The sequence below is a fragment of the Anser brachyrhynchus genome (genome assembly GCF_964034855.1).
Source record: "Anser brachyrhynchus genome assembly, chromosome: 1".
NCBI lineage: Eukaryota > Metazoa > Chordata > Aves > Anseriformes > Anatidae > Anser > Anser brachyrhynchus.
In genome coordinates this window covers 165,747,489-165,767,327 of record NC_137694.1, presented here as the reverse complement: position 1 = coordinate 165,767,327, position 19,839 = coordinate 165,747,489, and the positions used below count along the sequence as shown (strand labels likewise).

The window sequence follows — 19,839 nt, the reverse complement described above, 5'->3', positions numbered from 1 at the left end:
ATGTTTTGGATTAGGATGAGAAGAGCGCTGATAACATGCTGATGTTTTAATTGTTGCAGAGCAGTGTTTACACCAGGCCAAGGACTTTTCAGCTTCTCGCTCTGTCCTGCCAGCGAGCAGGCTAGGGGTGCAGCAGGAGCTGGGAGGGGACAGACCCAGGACAGCTGACCCAAACTGGCCAAAGGGGTATTCCATACCATCTGACGTCATGCTAAACAATATATAGGGGTGGCTGGCCGGGGTGGGGGGCCGGCTGCTCGGGGATAGGCTGGGCATCGGTCAGCGGGTGGTGAGCAATTCCATTGTGCATCACTTGTTTTCTTACACATTATTATTATTAATACTATTATCACTATCACTATTATTATTATTATTGTTATTATTATATTCCTGTCTTAATAAACTGTCTTTATCTCAACTTACCGGCTTCACTTTCCCGTTTCTCTCCCCCATCCCAGAGAGGGAGGGGGGAGGGTGAGCGAACGGCTGTGTGGTGTTTAGCTGCCAGCCGGGTTAAACCACAACAGAGACTTATTTTCTGTTCAGTGGGAAATAATTTTCAGTAAAAAAATAATTCTCACCTATGCAGCCTCCAAAACCAGAACATACTCACAGCAGACCTTTCTCTTAGCAGCTGATTGACTTTGCTTTAAAATCTCTGAGATGAGAGATATCCTGTCATGGATAATATTTTTCACAGTGGATCACATAGCAACCTTCCCAGAACCAAAAAGGGAGAACACAGCTTGTGAGATGAGGGTTTGGAGAAGGTGAAGGAAATCTGTCTGCAAGGGCTCTTACCTCCAGTGTAAATGTCTACAAGCTAGTCACTTGATATGTCCTTTATATACATGCCAAGCTTTCTTTGGTCTTTGATGGCTAAAGTTCAGTCTATTCGGTGCCTTCCATAATGATGTTTGTCCCTTCAAAGCTGCTTTCTGACTTATGTGCTGAAGGCTATGCTCATGTTCATCCTTCATCTCAAATTCCATTTTGATTCCTGTTCTTTCTAAAGGCCTTCCAAATTAGTTTCCTTCCCACCTGCTACAAACTCTTCATGATATCAGAGGGATCAATGCAGCAGGACGTTCTGATGTCTCCAAATGAAACAGCAGCAATTGTTCCAAGTGTTCCTGCTCTCTTTGGTCATTACATGATCAGTGTTTTGGCTCAGCATTTACAGCATCCTGACAATATTTTAGGTCAGTTCAAAGCACTAGAATTAGTTATTTGTTGTGTATTTCTCAAGTAAAAACATCATCAATGTTTGTGAAGAACATGAATTGATTGTAAATCAACTTGGGAGTAACTGTGAACTAATTAGCACAGGGTATTTTAACATAAATTGGATGGATGAAAAAGCCTATTCAATTAAACACCTGTTTGTTGAATGAGGTTTGTCTTACTTGATTAATGAGCCTGCAAAGCTAAATAACCGCCCAGGTAACTGCTCTTTTATCTACTGAACCCTCTCTACTGAGACTCAAAACAGATGTACAAATTCTGACCTTTTAAGAACTATTGTCTGGTGATTTTGCATTAAATAGAGGAATAGAGGAAAAAAAATAGAGGAAAATCTACATGTTAAATGTTTGGCAATAACTTCCTTTGGTCCCTTTCATTTCTGATTGAGTGATGGACATAAGGCTAAGGAGGAAATAGTAATACTATCTTCAGTTAAAAGGGTTCTTTTTGTAGAAAACAGAATCCACCTACTGATGCAAAGTACACTGCAAGCTTTCTTTTGGTGAAACTGGGGCAAAAACATCAACAGCTTGAGAGGGAAGAATGAAAGATCTTTGTCAATGTATGGGGTTTATATGGCAAGGTTTGGTAGAATGGAGAGGCTGCAGGGGTAGCACTCAGAGGCTCTTAAGAGGACCCTCAGCTCTGGTGAGGCTATACCTGGAATTCTGTGTTCAGTTTTGGGCCTCTCACTACAAAAGGGATATCGAGGTGCTGGAGTGTGTCCAGAGAAGGACAACGAAGCTGGTGAAGGGTCTAGAGAACAGGTCTTAGGAGTAGTGGCTGAGGGAACTACAGTTGTTTAGCTCGGAGAAAAGAAGCCTCAGGGGAGACCTTATCAGGGGTTGCTGTTGTTAGCAGAGCCCAGCAGCTGCCCCATGTCAGATCAGAGTCAGCTCCAGACAGCTACAGAAGTGACCCGCTGCTGGACAGAGCCGAATCAGTGAGTGGCACTGGTTTAGCCTCTGGCAGAGCAGATTTAAGAAAGGGAAGAAATGCCATGCAACAGTAGCTGGGAGAGAGTAGTGAGAAAATGTGCGAGAACCAGCCCTGCAGACCCCAAGGTCAGTGCAGCAGGAGGACAGGAGGTGCTCCAGGCACACAGCAGCACTTCCCCTGCGGCCTTGGAGAGGCCCCTGGTGGAGCAGGCTGTCCCCCTGCAGCCCATGGGTCCCACACGGAGCAGATCTCCATGCTGCAGCCCGTGGAGGAGCCCCCGGTGGAGCAGGTGGATGTGGCCTGGAGGAGGCTGCGGCCCATGGAGAGCCCCCGCAGGAGCAGGCCCCGGGCCGGAGCTGCAGCCCGTGGAGAGGAGCCCACGCAGGAGCAGGGGTCTGGGGGGAGCTGCCGCCCGTGGGGGACCCGTGCTGGAGCAGTTTGCTCCTGGGGGATGGACCCCGTGGTACGGAGCCGTGTGGGAGCAGTTCTTGAAGAGCTGCTGCCTGTGGGCAGCCCCCGCAGGCTCAGTTCGGGAAGGACGGCATCCCGTGGGAGGGACCCCGCGTGGAGCAGGGGCAAAGAGTGACCCTGAAGGAGAAGCGGAGACGAAGTGTTAAGGACTGACCGCAGCCCCCATTCCTCATTGCCCTGCACCCCTTGGAGGGATTAAGTAGAAGAGGGTGGATGAGGGGAAGGTGTTTGTGGTTTGCTTTCAGTTTCTTACTTTTCTAGTCTGTTAGTATTAGGCAATAAATTATATTAATCTCCCTATGCTGAGTCTGTTTTGATTATGATGGTGATGGGTGAGTTATCTCCCTGTCCTTGTCTGAACCCTTGAGCCCTTTTCATCGTATTTTCTTCCCCTCTTCCTTTCACCACTGGTGGAACACTTCATTGGTAGCAGATACGGAGAGAAAGCACATAAAACTCTGTGAAGAATGCCTTAAGAATTCAAAAAGAAAGAGGCAAAAAGCCTGTGGAGGACTGAATCTGTTTGCTAAGCTGCTGTGTCTGATATTGTGTAGTATTGTTATAGTATGGCAGCCTTTTATTTTAAATTCATAATTTGTTTAGCTGTGGTGTGTTTTCATCCCTGAGCATTGTAAATTGAGGATAGATTTTTTGATCACTCTAAAATTATTGCCATAACAAGGAGGCCATACCTTAATCTTACTCATACCTGTGCTATCTGAAGTCCCTTGACTCCTACAGGTGAAACTGCAGAAAATTGTGAGAGATTTCATTTAAGATCCAATGTTTTTCATATTTTCCTAGAAAAATAGGACCTGATCTAGAAATGTGCTAGCAAGAGTTTGAACTTTCTTCTAAAGAAAGGAATTGTGGATGATCAGTACCTCCTTTGAATGAAGTCTCACTGAAGTCCCTCTCTCCTGTACTTTAACAGCAACAAAGTAAAGTACTTTGTCCTCCATTTAATCTAATTAAGAAGTAGCATGAGAAAAGATCAATGAAACTGCATTGGCAATCTGAGTATTTCAAGCAAGCAAATAAAAGTGTAAGAGTGGCATACAAATCATGAGGGGTTTTCGTATACACACACACACACACACAAGAAAAAAAAAAAAAGAGGTGCTTGTGCTTCCTTCATGGCTTTTAAGCTTTCAGCTCTAGTCTTTCATGAGTTTCTTTGCAAACATAGTCAGTTCATTGTTCCTTTTTTTTTTTTTTAATAATGACCTGACCTATTAGGAATTATCAAAAAAGAAATAGGTTTCCTACAGAATGAGGTGTATGTTTGAATGTAAATGTTTTGTTAAATGTATCTTCCATTTGAAGGTTTTCTCACTGCTGGCTGTTCAGAATATCTTCTGTGTGGGGGTTCATGAGTGCTCAGGAAATCACAAGGTCATGCTTGACCCTTCCTCTCTGGGTCACTTTGGCTTGGGAAATACTTACTATGCACAAAGAAAAAATGCTTTTATTCTGTTTGCAGGGTAAGACTATAAAGGCAGTATTTACTTGTTAATGTACACAGTACACGCTACATAGTGACGTAGTGACGGGAGACTGGGAATGAAGCTGGTGTATGTTGATGGCAGTGGGGCCATTGTGTCTAATCAGGGTTGTATCTCTGCTTTGTGAAGAAATGTTAGCTGACATCTTTTCTTTCACAAATCACCTTTTAGAAGACATGATGATTAACTGCCTCACCAGTATAACATAATGCTTAGGTGGTATTTGAATAGCATTTTAATTTGGTTTGCAAAGGCAAGAAAGAGGAAGAAATTTAAAATAGCTAGAATGCTAGATTGGAATTTTTGCTTCATTTTAGAAACAGGCCTCGGAAGACTGTCCACAAATCAGAAGCAGAATCAGCAGGTTGCCAGCACAGGTGGCCTTTGGGTCCAGTGGGATGGGGCGGTCCATAGATGTTAAGCTCCCCTGCTTTTTACTGCACCTGGAAGTGACAGCTCCAGAACTGTTACATGCATGCTGCAGGAGGTAAAGTATGAGGATCTGATCTGCTGAACTGGAATGTCTGATTTTCACCCAAATTGTAAGTGCTTGGGGAAGGAGGACTTCAAGGGTGCAGAAGTTCCATATCTAGTCAGTAGGAAAAAAACAGATGAAGGCTCTGCTGAAAGAAACTCTTCACCTAAATTAGGTGCCCAAGCTAAATGCATAGAGTATTTATCTAGAGGGCCTCAAATCACCTGCTTTTCTCTACTGACTGTACCAAGACTTTAGGTACACTCCATTGGAGGACAGAAACACTGTGCACTTAATGCGCATATGTGGTTCAGGGGGCCAAATGTAAGGCAGTGACATTTCTTTAGTAACAAGGAAAATCTTTCTACATGTAGTAGTGGTCCTCTCAGTCTAACAGGCAGTACCAAAGGCAGTACCATTTACCATGATTTTAAACAATCTTACAATTACATTATGGTTAAACCTCTAACATTCTCCCATTCTGAGAGCATACAGCCAGCTGAAACAAGATGGCTTGAACTTCTCCAGGTGAAAGAAAGTGTCTACTGTATAATATTTCATAAATGATTTCTTTTTGTGACTGCATTTTAATATAAAAATCTTATCGTGTTCTCCTTCTGTTCAAAGTTCGGGAGAGAAACACATTTCTGAACAATTGCCAGGGGAATAATAGGAAAGTACCTAACTTGCATTTCCTTCAGATCATACAAAAGATGCCAAACATACTTTTTGGAGGGACAGTTTCAGAAAATGTGGAGTAGCTCCTTAGCTGCAAGGATAGGTCACTTGGAAATGAGGTGGTTGCTGTTCTATCACATGCTTCTCACAGGGACCATCAGCCAAAATCCTGACACTCTCGCTCACAGCCTCTGGTAGATAGTGAAAAGGAACAGGGTGTTCCTGCAGCACTGGATAAAGTGAAGAAGTCAGTGCAAACATGATGTTTTGCTGCTTGGAGTGAAATGATGGTTTTCAGAGCCTGCTTCAGTGATAATGGACCCATGTCAAGAAGGGGTACCCTCTCCTGGCACAGCACCTCCAGTCTGTGGTTTTCATTTCTCCTTTCTATCCCCTCAGGGCCCCTGCATTTCTACCAGCAGCAAGTTGAAAGCTATTACACACAGACTCATTTTTAAAATATGAGCCAAGCAAAATCATCTCCATGTACTATTTTCCAGTTGCTCAGACTGAGGGATGGTGCCTTGCGTGAGAATCACAGTCTCTGTGTTTGAAATTCAACCAAAGAAGTCCTCCTCTGACATTTTGCTGTGCTAGAAATATGCTGAGACCTGATCTGCTTCTGCCTAAATATCTCTGCTGCCATCCCTGAGCCTGAAAACACCAGGTACTTTTTCCAGTGTGTGAATGGACTCACTGAAAGGTGGAAGAGGCCAAAAAACTGCGGCCTCTCACATCTCCCATTGCAAATGAAACTTGTACTGACAGAAGGAACTTGGAAAGTAACCGTAAGTCTTTGCCCTTCCTGTCTTGCTGTACTAGTCATGTGAAATGGCTGCAAAGAAAAACCTTGTGAAAGTATATAAGGGAATGAGCAAAAGAGAAAAAGGTGTAGTGGCCTTCCCAAGTGACATGACGCCCTGCTCCTTGCAGGATACCATCCCCTCATTCTGCTGAGACAAAATGCCACCTCCTCTAAAACACCTTTTCCTCTGTGCCTGTGTTATCCAAAAAAAAAAAAAGAAAGCCATTATTATCAGAAAGGAAGACATGAGTGGAAGGATTCTGGAAATGTAGGAGGTACCAAGTCATTTTGGCTGAGCTACAGGACAGTAGGTAAGAACAGCACCACAAGGGAGAAGATAAGCACAGTGAAAGAGGTGGCAATCTGCTCTTCCACAAACAGTAAGGAACCTCTTCAGGGATTCAAGTGAAGGGTGGGGAAATGGTGTAATCTTTGCCTTTCAAATAACCTATTTGATGCCAATAGGCTTCTGGTGCAAACTCTAAGAGCCTGAAAGCAATGCTTAGAATGCAACAGTCCTTTAGTCTTGGGACAAAGAGGATCCTTGGTTGCCTCCAGCCGTTAATGAGAAGTTTGGAATTTTTGCTTCTTACACATCTCTATCCCAAGAGCAAACTTAACTTACACCTCTTTCTCACGGAGATAAAACAGCAGAAAATGTAAAAGATGAGTGATGCTGTGCTAGGGGAATAAGGAAAAGGAAATGTTAAAAACTGATAGCTTATTCCCAAAGAAACAATATGAGCTCAGCCAAGCAGAAAAATGTGCAAATACCACTCTTATTTCACTCCAGACAATTTGCCATTTATAATATTTTATTTAGAGTTCATGGAATCACCAACTCAGTGGTAAACTGCTGCTATTTCTCTTGCATAGTTGTTTATTGGGGGAGAAGAATAGGAATGTGGGCAGAGGGTTGTAGAAAGCTATTTTAAAATTAATCTGGCACCCTAGAAGTTAACACTGAGGTGCTTGTGATAGCAGTTCTCATTTGTGTATTTCATTCTTTTTAAAGGTGAAATTTATGATACTCAAATCTCAGAATTTCCTTTTATTTTTGCTTTTTCATCATACTGCTTAAATATTAATTTATTTATAATATATGCAGTATAGAGAAATCCGTACACACATGTATGTGTTGGAGTAGGAGATCTGAGGGCAATTTACTAAAATGATGAAGTGACAGTTTCTTTAAGTCTTATCGACTTTCAGGGGAGCTATATTTAAAGCTGCTCTTTTCAAGGAAATTGATGGCCAAAGTTTTTTGTGAGGTAATGAAAACAGTGCACATTAGTGTTAACAAATGTATGGCCAGTTATTCAGAAATAAGTTACCTTAAGCTGTGGCTTTGCAAAACACCAGCAAAAATGTAGTTCAACATAAAACGTAGCTCTTTCTGAATTTGGCAAATAGCTGTGATGCAAATAAACAGAAAAATGAGGCAGTCAGTAAATAAATGATCAAGTGAGAAGTTTTCATTTCAGTGTTTTCAAGATGAGATATTTTGGTTTCTTAATTTGAACCTTTTCAGTCAAAAATCTTTTCAAGTTTACCTGAAAGGAAATTTATTGTTTTTCTTTTTTTTCTTTTTTTTTTTTTTAGCCTGAAGAGAAACAAAAAGCTTTTGTATTTCCTTGAATCTCTTTGTCCTGGTTCCAGTTAGGACAGAGTTAAGTAGCTCATAGTAGCTGGTAGGGTGCTATGTTTTGGATTAGGATGAGAAGAGCGCTGATAACATGCTGATGTTTTAATTGTTGCAGAGCAGTGTTTACACCAGGCCAAGGACTTTTCGGCTTCTTGCTCTGTCCTGCCAGCGAGCAGGCTGGGGGTGCAGCAGGAGCTGGGAGGGGACAGACCCAGGACAGCTGACCCAAACTGGCCAAAGGGGTATTCCATACCATCTGACGTCATGCTAAACAATATATAGGGGTGGCTGGCCGGGGTGGGGGGGCCGGCTGCTCGGGAATAGGCTGGGCATCGGTCAGCGGGTGGTGAGCAATTGCATTGTGCATCACTTGTTTTCTTACACATTATTATTGTTAATACTATTACCATTATCACTATTATTATTATTATTGTTATTATTATTTTCCTGTCTTAATAAACTGTCTTTATCTCAACTCACAGGCTTCACTTTCCCGTTTCTCTCCCCCCCATCCCAGAGAGGGAGGGGGGAGGGTGAGCGAACGGCTGTGTGGTGTTTAGCTGCCAGCCGGGTTAAACCACAACAGTCTTTTTGGCGCCCAACGTGGGGCCCGAAGGGTTGAGATATCGACAAATCTGACCAGAGTGTGTTAAACTAAAATTGGTATAAGTATTGGACCTGCTTAATAGTTGCTAGTCACGATGTTGATTGCCTTAATCTCCAGTCTGCTGTACCTGTATTCCAAATTGAGTTTTATGGTGCGTTACTTTCTGTATGTGCTCCCTGTTGCACTGTTTATCCTTTCCGGGCCCTGGTTTAAGATTGTTATGGTACTGTGCGGTGTAACAATGGCTTATGAAATGATGAAATATCTGGTCACGACTTTAACCTGGTATTTGTACTCAGCACTGACGTCGACTCTATACTTTGGAACCCATATCTCGGAAACTATTAGCAATTACACCTATTGCCTGTTTTCGTTAGGGAGCCAATCTGTGAAGGGGACAGGGGAAGACATGTTTCCCTACCTGTTCACTCTCCCTTTCTCCTTCACCACCACCCTCTTATCCCCCGAGTTAGTTACGGTGGTTCTCCGAGATGTTGAATATCCTTGGGATACTCAGACCAGCCTGCTCTTGTTGTTATGTCTCCTGAATGCGCTTCAGATTTTGTGGAGGGTTAAACAACTACTTAGGAATCTCATCCGGAGATCTGTCTTGAGGCGGGATAGTTGCGAGTGGCAGGGAGTGTGGGAGGATATGGGCAGGTTTCTAGAGCAGTGGTCACCTCCAGTGTTTTGGACATTCACCCCTGAACAACTGCAAAATCCTAAAAAGCTGGCAGAATGCTTGAAAAAAAGGTGTCATGACTCTGGCAGTTCCAAAGTGACACAAATCACTGTAGCGTGCTGGGGTCTGGCTTGTGCCTATCGAGCTGCAATTGATGTTATTAGCAACCTAGCTCCAGCTCCTGCAGCCGCTCCTGCTCCTGCAGCCATTCCAGTTCCAGCTCCTGCAGCCGCTCCAGTTCCAGCTCCTGCAGCTACTCCAGCTCCAGCTCCTGCAGCCGCTCCAGCTCCAGCTCCAGCTCCTGCAGCCGCTCCAGTTCCAGCTCCTGCAGCTACTCCAGCTCCAGCTCCTGCAGCCGCTCCAGCTCCAGCTCCTGCAGCCGCTCCAGTTCCAGCTCCTGCAGCTACTCCAGCTCCAGCTCCTGCAGCCGTTCCAGTTCCAGCTCCTGCAGCCGCTCCAGCTCCTGCAGCCGCTCCAGCTCCAGCTCCTGCAGCTACTCCAGCTCCAGCTCCTGCAGCCGCTCCAGCTCCTGCAGCTGCTCCAGCTCCAGCTCCTGCAGCCGCTCCAGCTCCTGCAGCTGCTCCAGCTCCAGCTCCTGCAGCCGTTCCGGCTCCTGCAGCCGCTCCAGCTCCAGCTCCTGCAGCCGCTCCAGCTCCAGCCCCTGCAGCCGCTCCAGCTCCTGCAGCTGCCCCAGCTCCTGCAGCTGCCCCAGCTCGTGCAGCTGCTCCCACTCCTGTGGCTGGGTCAGAGAAACGAGCTGTAGCAGTGCAAGTTGACCCCGCAGAGGGTATCCCAACCCCTGTGGCAGACCCTGTGTCTGGGTCAGAGAAACGAGCTGTAGCAGTGCAAGTTGACCCCGCAGAGTGTATTCCAAGCCCTGTGGCAGACCCTGTGTCTGGGTCAGAGAAACGAGCTGTAGCAGTGCAAGTTGCCCCTGTAGACAAGGTGAAAAAATGGTATAGAGGCTCAGGTCGTTTAAAACGCAGACAGTCTTCTGCTAAGTCTGGGCGAAGTGAAGACGAGGCTGGGCCATCAAAGGTGCAGGAGACTGAAGATGAGGATGAGGATGGCGAAAAATCAACAGTAACTACCCGGACTCCATACCAGCCATCAAAGGTGCAGGAGACTGAAGATGAGGATGAGGATGTCGGAAAATCAACAGTAATTACCCGGACTCTATACCAGCGTGAGCTACGAGATGTGCGAAAAGATTTTGGTCGCTGTATAGGCGAGCAGCTTGTCACCTGGCTGCTCCGGTGCTGGGACACGGGAGCCAATTATGTGGAATTGGAGGGCAAGGAAGCCAGGCGGCTGGGATCCCTTGCTAGGGACGCATGCATTGACAAAGCAATTGGAGATGGAGCACAATCTCGCAGCCTCTGGAGGCGTCTCCTGTCAGCTGTGAAGGAAAGGTATCTCTTCAAGGAAGAACTTGTATGTTTACCAAGCAAATGGACCACCATGGAGAAGGGAATTCAGTACCTGAGGGAATTGGCCGTACGGGAAGTAATTTATAAGGACCTAGATGACGCACAAACATCCACAGATCCAGATGCAGTCCAGTGTACACCACCCATGTGGCGGAAGTTTGTACGGAGTGCCCCATCATCATATGCCAACTCATTGGCAATACTAACCTGGAAAACGGAGGAGAATCCCACAGTGAATGAAGTGACTAAAATACTCCGGCAGTACGAAGGAAATCTCTCCTCTTCCCTAAAGGCCTGTGTCTCAGCTGTGGAGAAACTCTCTGAAGAGGTCCACCAACTTAAAGAGAATTTATCTTCCCCTCCACCTGAACGAACCAGTGTCCACCAGCTAAAAGAGAATGCTTTGGAGAAACTTTCTGAAAAGATTCACCAACTTGAAGAAAGATTATCTTCCCCTTCACCTGAACGAACCAGTGTCCACCAGCTAAAAGAGAATGCTTTGGAGAAACTTTCTGAAAAGATCCACCAACTTGAAGAAAGATTATCTTCCCCTTCACCTGAACGAACTAGTGTTCACCAGCTAAAAGAGAATACCTTGGAGAAACTTTCTGAAGAGATCCACCAACTTAAAGAGAGTTTATTTTCCTCCCCACCTGTACAAACCAGTGTCTCAGCTATTAGGGGTAAACGTTCATCTATGCAAGGAAGACAATATGGTGGGCACACACACCGCGCCACCCTGTGGTTTTACCTACGTGACCATGGAGAGGACATGAGAAAATGGGATGGAAAATCTACTGCGACCCTAGAGGCACGGGTACGTGAATTGCAAAGGAAAACAATTGGGAAAAAGGAGTTCTCTGAAAGGTTTGCTGCTCCAACTTCCAGCAGGCAGTCCTTTAAACACAGAAATGAAGATTCTGACCAGGACTAGAGGGGCCCTGCCTCCAGCCAGGGGGAGGAAAGGGACAATCGAGTTTATTGGACTGTGTGGATTCGATGGCCTGGCACGTCAGACGCACAGAAGTATAAGGCTTTGGTAGACACCGGTGCACAATGTACTCTAATGCCATCAAGCTATAAAGGGCCAGAGCCCATCTGTATTTATGGTGTGACGGGGGGATCCCAGCAGTTAACTGTATTGGAGGCTGAAGTGAGTCTAACCGGTAATGAGTGGCAAAAGCACCGTATTGTGACTGGCCCAGATGCTCCGTGCATCCTTGGCATAGACTATCTTAGAAGAGGATATTTCAAGGACCCAAAAGGGTTCCGCTGGGCTTTTGGCATAGCTGCTTTGGAGACAGAGGACATTAAACAGTTGTCTACCTTGCCTGGTCTCTCAGAGGACCCTTCTGTTGTGGGGTTGCTGAGGGTTGAAGAACAGCAAGTGCCGATCGCTACCACAACTGTGCACCGGCGGCAATATCGCACCAACCGAGACTCCCTGAGTCCCATCCATAAGCTAATTCGTCAACTGGAGAGCCAAGGAGTGATCAGCAAGACTCATTCACCTTTTAATAGTCCCATATGGCCAGTGCGAAAGTCTAATGGTGAGTGGAGACTAACAGTGGACTATCGTGGCCTGAACGAAGTCACGCCACCACTGAGTGCTGCAGTGCCGGACATGCTAGAACTCCAGTATGAACTGGAATCAAAGGCAGCCAAGTGGTATGCCACAATTGATATCGCTAATGCATTTTTCTCCATCCCTCTAGCAGCACAGTGCAGGCCACAGTTTGCTTTCACTTGGAGGGGAGTCCAATATACTTGGAATCGGCTGCCCCAGGGGTGGAAACACAGCCCTACCATTTGCCATGGACTGATCCAGTCTGCGCTGGAGCAGGGGGAAGCTCCTGAACACCTGCAGTACATCGATGACATCATTGTGTGGGGTGACACTGCAGAAGAAGTTTTCGAGAAAGGGAAGAAAATAGTCCAAATCCTTCTGAAGGCCGGTTTTGCCATAAAACAGAATAAAGTTAAAGGACCTGCACGAGAGATCCAGTTTTTAGGAATAAAATGGCAAGATGGACGCCGTCAAATCCCAATGGATGTGATCAACAAAATAACAGCTATGTCTCCACCAACTAGCAAAAAAGAAACACAAACTTTCCTAGGTGTCGTGGGGTTTTGGAGAATGCATATTCCAAATTACAGTCTGATTGTAAACCCGCTCTACCAAGTAACCCGTAAGAAGAATGCTTTTGAATGGGGCCCTGAGCAACGACAAGCCTTTGAACAAATTAAGCAGGAAATAGTTCATGCAGTAGCCCTCGGGCCAGTCCGAACAGGACCAGATGTAAAGAATGTGCTCTACACCGCAGCCGGAGAGAATGGTCCCACCTGGAGCCTCTGGCAGAAAGAACCTGGGGAAACTCGAGGTCGACCCCTGGGGTTTTGGAGTCGGGGATACAGAGGATCTGAAGCCCGCTATACTCCAACTGAAAAGGAGATATTGGCAGCATATGAAGGAGTTCGATCTGCTTCGGAAGTGGTCGGTACTGAAGCGCAGCTCCTCCTGGCACCCCGACTGCCGGTACTAGGCTGGATGTTCAAAGGAAGGGTCCCCTCTACGCATCATGCAACTGATGCTACATGGAGCAAGTGGGTTGCACTGATTACTCAGCGGGCTCGAATAGGAAACCCCAGTCGCCCAGGAATCTTGGAGGTGATTATGGACTGGCCAGAAGGCAAATACTTTGGGATATCACCAGAGGAGGAGGTGGTTCGTGCTGAAGAAGCCCCCCTGTACAACAAGCTACCGGAAAATGAGAAGAAATATGCCTTGTTCACTGACGGGTCCTGTCGTATTGTGGGAAAGCATCGGAGATGGAAAGCTGCTGTATGGAGTCCTACACGACGAGTTGCAGAAGCTGCTGAGGGAGAAGGTGAATCGAGTCAGTTTGCAGAAGTAAAAGCCATTCAGCTGGCTTTAGATATTGCTGAACGAGAAAAGTGGCCAGTTCTCTATCTCTATACTGATTCATGGATGGTAGCAAATGCCCTGTGGGGGTGGTTACAGCAATGGAAGCAGAACAACTGGCAGCGCAGGGGCAAGCCCATCTGGGCTGCGGCATTGTGGCAAGATATTGCTGCCCGGGTAGAGAACCTGGTTGTAAAGGTACGCCATGTAGATGCTCATGTGCCCAAGAATCGGGCTACTGAAGAACACCAAAACAACCAGCAGGTGGATCAGGCTGCTAAGATTGAAGTGGCTCAGGTGGACCTGGACTGGCAACATAAAGGTGAATTATTTATAGCCCGATGGGCCCATGACACCTCAGGCCATCAAGGTAGAGATGCAACCTACAGATGGGCTCGTGATCGAGGGGTGGACCTGACCATGGACACTATAGCACAGGTTATTCATGACTGTGAAACATGTGCTGCAATCAAGCAAGCCAAACGGTCAAAACCTCTTTGGTATGGAGGACGATGGCTGAAATATAAATATGGAGAGGCCTGGCAGATTGATTACATCACACTCCCTCAAACCCGCAACGGCAAGCGCCACGTACTTACAATGGTGGAAGCAACCACCGGATGGCTGGAAACATATCCTGTGCCCCATGCCACCGCCCGGAACACTATCCTGGGCCTTGAAAAGCAAGTCTTATGGCGACATGGCACCCCAGAGAGAATTGAGTCAGACAACGGGACTCATTTCCGAAACAACCTTATAGACACTTGGGCCAAAGAACATGGTATTGAGTGGGTGTATCACATCCCCTATCATGCACCAGCCTCTGGAAAAGTTGAACGATACAATGGACTGTTGAAGACTACACTGAAAGCAATGGGTGCTGGGACATTCAAAAATTGGGATACACATTTGGCAAAGGCCACCTGGTTAGTCAATACCAGGGGATCTGCCAACCGAGCTGGACCTGCCCAATCAAACCTGTTACGCACTGTAGAAGGGGATAAAGTTCCTGTAGTGCACGTAAGAAACATGCTGGGTAAAACAGTCTGGGCTACTCCTGCCTCAGGAAAAGGCAAACCCATTCGTGGAATTGCTTTTGCTCAGGGACCTGGATGCACTTGGTGGGTAATGCAAAAGAATGGGGAGGTCCGGTGTGTACCTCAAGGGGATTTGATACTGGGTGAGAATAGCCCATGAGTTGAATTGTAGTATGTTAATTATTATATAATAATGTATGTCATCACTACCATGATTGCTATATATCATAGATGAAAATGGTGATTAATTAGAATGTATTGGACAGAGTGTAACCTGAGCATGACATAAATGGTATGGAATAAGGGGTGGATATCTGTCCTGGTTCCAGTTAGGACAGAGTTAAGTAGCTCATAGTAGCTGGTAGGGTGCTATGTTTTGGATTAGGATGAGAAGAGCGCTGATAACATGCTGATGTTTTAATTGTTGCAGAGCAGTGTTTACACCAGGCCAAGGACTTTTCGGCTTCTTGCTCTGTCCTGCCAGCGAGCAGGCTGGGGGTGCAGCAGGAGCTGGGAGGGGACAGACCCAGGACAGCTGACCCAAACTGGCCAAAGGGGTATTCCATACCATCTGACGTCATGCTAAACAATATATAGGGGTGGCTGGCCGGGGTGGGGGGGCCGGCTGCTCGGGAATAGGCTGGGCATCGGTCAGCGGGTGGTGAGCAATTGCATTGTGCATCACTTGTTTTCTTACACATTATTATTGTTAATACTATTACCATTATCACTATTATTATTATTATTGTTATTATTATTTTCCTGTCTTAATAAACTGTCTTTATCTCAACTCACAGGCTTCACTTTCCCGTTTCTCTCCCCCCCATCCCAGAGAGGGAGGGGGGAGGGTGAGCGAACGGCTGTGTGGTGTTTAGCTGCCAGCCGGGTTAAACCACAACTTTTTTTTTTTTTTTTTTTTTTTTTTTTTTAAATTTGGTAGACCGAATTATCTGCCATTGACACTTACCCCATTAATTTTGCTGTGATTTCATTTTTTAAATCCCTTCTCTTTTTCATAGTAGTTACACATCCTACATGAAAACTATAATCACTGCAACAACACAGTTATTCCAAGTAATTATGCAAGTCTTTTTTTCTCATGAAAAATGGCCCCATAGACACGTGAAAATTAAGTGGGCCCTTAAGTTTCATTATGTACTTCTTAAAGTCTTACCATTGATTTGGAGGTAAAACTAACTGAAACAGATCTCCTAAATCCTAACTACAATAAAAAATTTCTTCCCATAAGCATATCACTTGATTGCACCTCTGATTCTTAATTGAGAAGATATAACGTGTTGCCTGGTAAGCTAATAAAGAGCTGAGAATATTTTTATTCTTAATTATTGCTTCACTGTAATTGAAGATGAAAGTTAGGGTCCTAAATCATTTTGATATGTTGGCATACTGGTAAAACCATTACAAAACAATCCAATATTTTTTGTAGATATTAGTTAATAAAAGAAAAAAAAATCCTCAGGAAAAGCTATAGTTTCCAATCATACTTCTAACGGAATTACTTGAATGAGATCTCTGATGTTCTGATTATGTTGGTGAGCTTTCCCTACAATAAGTGTTTTCATTCTTCCCTTGAGATCTGAACTCTGAAAAAGGATGTATCATTAAGAGAATTCCCAAAGGTTAATTGCTAAGAACCTCAGGCTTCTTACAAAATGTTTTTCTGCCTTATGTTTTGATTTCTGTCTATTTCCAATATATTCCAGTTGTCACAGAGATCAACGTGAGTTACGTACCTCTTGCTCCATACCTACATAATGAAAGGTTTTATCCCTAATAATTTAGGCTCAAATTGTTTCTTTCTTTATGTTTACATCTGGAAGAAATCCATGCATGGATGTCATCAGCAGCCAACTGGCTGTGTGGAAATGGTCATCTATCAGAAGAGGGCTTTTACTCTCTCACTTGCTTCAAGCTACATATATCCTTTGTTCAAATCTTTCTAAAGAATTGGAGACCTCTACTACTGAGTAATTCTTCTCTGCATGTATCATCTTATGGTTGGAATACGTGGTAAAACCTTTTTTTCTTGGGGAAACTTTTCTTAGTGAGTTCCTGGTTTTACCCATTAGAGGCAGGGACATTGATGTGTATTTTAAAGCAAAGTATGAGAGAATCTCATCCATAATAACATTATAAGCCTTCTTTCAGTAGACTTTTTCCAGTCCTTTGACTTGTTCTTGCACACATTGAAAAAGACACAAAGTAGTATTAAACACACTAACACCTGGCTTGCACAGCTGATCTCATAGACTGATTATTATCTAATAAAAAGTATATTGGAATGGGTCCTGCAGGGGTTATCTTGTCCATTGCATTTTTTGAAGTACAGGGTAACTCTGTTGCCATCATTTCTTGAGCATTTCTTTAACCTGCTTTGCAATGAGAAGTGTTCTATGATGCACACAAACTATCCCAGTGCTTCAACATCCATTAGACAGCTTCACCTGTTATCCAACAAGAAACTATTTTTACTAATTTCAGTGCATTCCTTTTACTGTTTACATGAATGTGGGAAAAAAGTTTTTTATCTGTATTCAAAAAGAAATTTAAGAAAGGGAAATTTATGTGTTTTGAAATTTATACCATTTTCCCTTGAGCTACTCTTCTTCAGTCTAAACAATCCCAATTCTGAAAGTCAAAAAGCTGTCTAAATATCTCATCATTCTTGTAACTCACTGAACTTTCTCATTTAGCCCATGTCTGCCTTGAAATTGTTTGTCTTGCCTAATCAGACCAGGACAAAGTTTACAGTGGAGACCCTGTCAAGGTTGTCAAGGACATATTCATGCATCTTGAAAGGTATATTCCTATTGATATATCCCACTGTGAAATTTGCCTTTCTTACAATGTGATATTTTCAGTCATGCTCGGTTTGTTGAAGGATTATAAATCCTTCTGCTAAAAACAAATAAACAAACAAACAAAACTAACTAGTTTTCTAGATCTTGTATTTATACAGAATGTTGCTCTTATTCATCAGTATCATTCTGACGTCTTAGTTCTTCCTAAGAACTCTTTACAGTCTTTTTTATGCAATAGAATTACATATAGAGACAAATATACTGGGCTATCTTTGGATAAAATTTTTACTTCCCTTGACAAGTGCACTTGCAACGTGGGGAGTCCACGTGGTTATGTTAAACCATCACAACACTGTCTTCTCACTGCTCTAACTGCTCCCTTTGATACATGTATTCTGAGGAGCTCAGCTTGATGGCACATCATTCTCTGCTTTCAAACATGTTTTCAAAGGCCTGTTTTCACTGTAGCATCCTGGAAGAGACATGCTTCGGAGTTTTTGCAAAGAATTGTTGCAAGTATGGTCACTGTGAGAAAAGTCAGACTATTGCCTAACGTTAGTCATGTTAAAAGGGAATGCTGGATGAGCAAGGCTGCTGCTGAGCTTGTCCCTGCTCTCTTCATCTTTGATCTGATTCAGTTGCATCAACTAAACCTTGCTGGTAATCTGGAAAGTAGTGAAGATAGTTCACTGGGCTTTACAGAGCAGTAAACAGGGAATGACAGAGCCTGCCTCTGTGGCACTTCATACCAGCTTTAACAGTGATATGTAGGTTTAGAGAAGCAGCTCCAGTATTGAAAACATTTAATTTCCCCACTGTTCTTCCTTCAGTTTCACCTCTGCATCACAGAGGTGAAAAGCTGTTCCTGATAATACCAAGGAGAGGAAAGGAAAATAAAACTGGATAAATACAGATATGGGGTTTAGCATAGTTTTAAAGACTACAATGAAAAGGTTATAGGTCAAGCTATGAGAGTGAAGAATTGCATTCTGAACTAGTCAAAAAGTTGAAGAAAATATTAAGTTCAGTTAACTTTTTTTTTGGTTTCAATTCTGAACATTGTAAAAGTTTTAAAGTTAAAAGAAAATTTTAGGATGAAAAAGCTTTCAAGTATGTGGAACTGAAACATTTTCAGCTTTTAGAAACCAAGGATTCCTCTCAATTTGAATCACTTGCTAAAAATGAGACACAATGCAAAAAATATTGATGTCCCCAAATCGCCCTTCATCTTCCTCACTCAAAATGCCCATCACAAAACTTTGCTTGTGTCTTGTAAAGTGAGAGTGTACAAGGAGTTAAACACAGTAAGAAGCAGAAATCTTTAGCAAATGGAAAAAGATGGTTCGACTTTTACTCCCCAAATAAGAGGATTGTTGAGTCCTTTGGGAAAATGATTAATGTAGAAGGAGCAAAAGACTCTCTTTCCTGGAATAACAAAAATACACATATATTTTAATCTCTGTTCTGGCTTTCATAATGCAACTACATGCTTTTGACTCCGTGGTGCTGTCAGCAAAAATTAATTTTAAAAGTAGCACACATGAACAACTTCAGCCTTTGCCTTAATTTAGTTTTTCACTAAGAGCCGAGATAAGACGTAGCTGTGCTGAAAGAAGGATGGACGGTTGTACACTATATTGTAGGAGACGACAGTGCTAAATTAATCATGTTCTATCTGGAATTTGCAATTCTTTCAGAGATGCTCAAGACAATATAAAAAATTTAGTGGTAACAGTGAAAGTAGGCAGGAGGTTGTGAGGCAGAAAGCTTCAGAGGGCACTTTAAATGTGAAAGATGCATTACAGTTTCTCACACATGAACAAGATAGCATGCCTTACTAAAAATATAATAAATAAGGAGTGTATTCTGCCAGATACAGCTGTGAAGGGAGCGCTCACCCAGTCAGATGTACCGAGCATGATTGACGCTCCCTTAGCTTTGCTGTGATATGACTAAATATGAAAATGAACAGCCTCAGAACAATGTTTGCGTTAAGAACAACATGTCATTCTGTTACTCTGAGAAGCCCAGCAAATATGCCAGAAGTTTTTCTTCATACTAGAGGAGCCAGTCTGTTCCTCAGCTGTAATTTCACTTTTCATTGGTTTTCTTTTCATTGGTTTTCTTTTCATTGGTTTTCTTTTCTTTTCTTTTCTTTTTTCTTTTCTTTTCTTTTCTTTTCTTTTCTTTTCTTTTCTTTTCTTTTCTTTTCTTTTCTTTTCTTTTCTTTTCTTTTCTTTTCTTTTCTTTTCTTTTCTTTTCTTTTCTTTTCTTTTCTTTTCTTTTCTTTTCTTTTCTTTTCTTTTCTTTTCTTTTCTTTTCTTTTCTTTTCTTTTCTTTTCTTTTCTTTTCTTTTCTTTTCTTTTCTTTTCTTTTCTTTTCTTTTCTTTTCTTTTCTTTTCTTTTCTTTTCTTTTCTTTTCTTTTCTTTTCTTTTCTTTTCTTTTCTCTTTTCTCTTTTCTTTTTTCTCTTTTCTTTTCCTTTTTCCTTTTTCCTTTTTCCTTTTCTTTTTCCTTTTCTTTTTTCCTTTCCTTTCCTTTCCTTTCCTTTCCTTTCCTTTCCTTTCCTTTCCTTT

At 43.4% G+C, this 19,839-nt stretch overlaps 1 protein-coding gene across 5 annotated transcripts in view; it reads left to right on the top strand.

Annotated features, from left to right (window-relative positions):
• Nucleotides 1-256: 256 nt before the first annotated feature.
• LOC308187791 (uncharacterized protein) overlaps nt 257-19,839 on the top strand; it is a gene marked incomplete at its 5' end in the record, with an annotated part of 59,219 nt that continues 39,636 nt past the window's right edge. For 2 of the 5 annotated variants that reach the window (XR_013944908.1, XR_013944909.1), the window contains one exon: nt 257-289. Coding sequence is in view for 1 of the 5 variants with exons in the window: in XM_080576126.1 (XP_080432252.1) it covers nt 11,549-14,602 (3,054 nt within the window). Of the gene's footprint in view, nt 290-614; nt 1,203-11,548; nt 15,104-19,839 lie in introns of those variants that run through there. The other 3 variants (XR_013944910.1, XR_013944911.1, XM_080576126.1) reach the window with 2 other exon arrangements.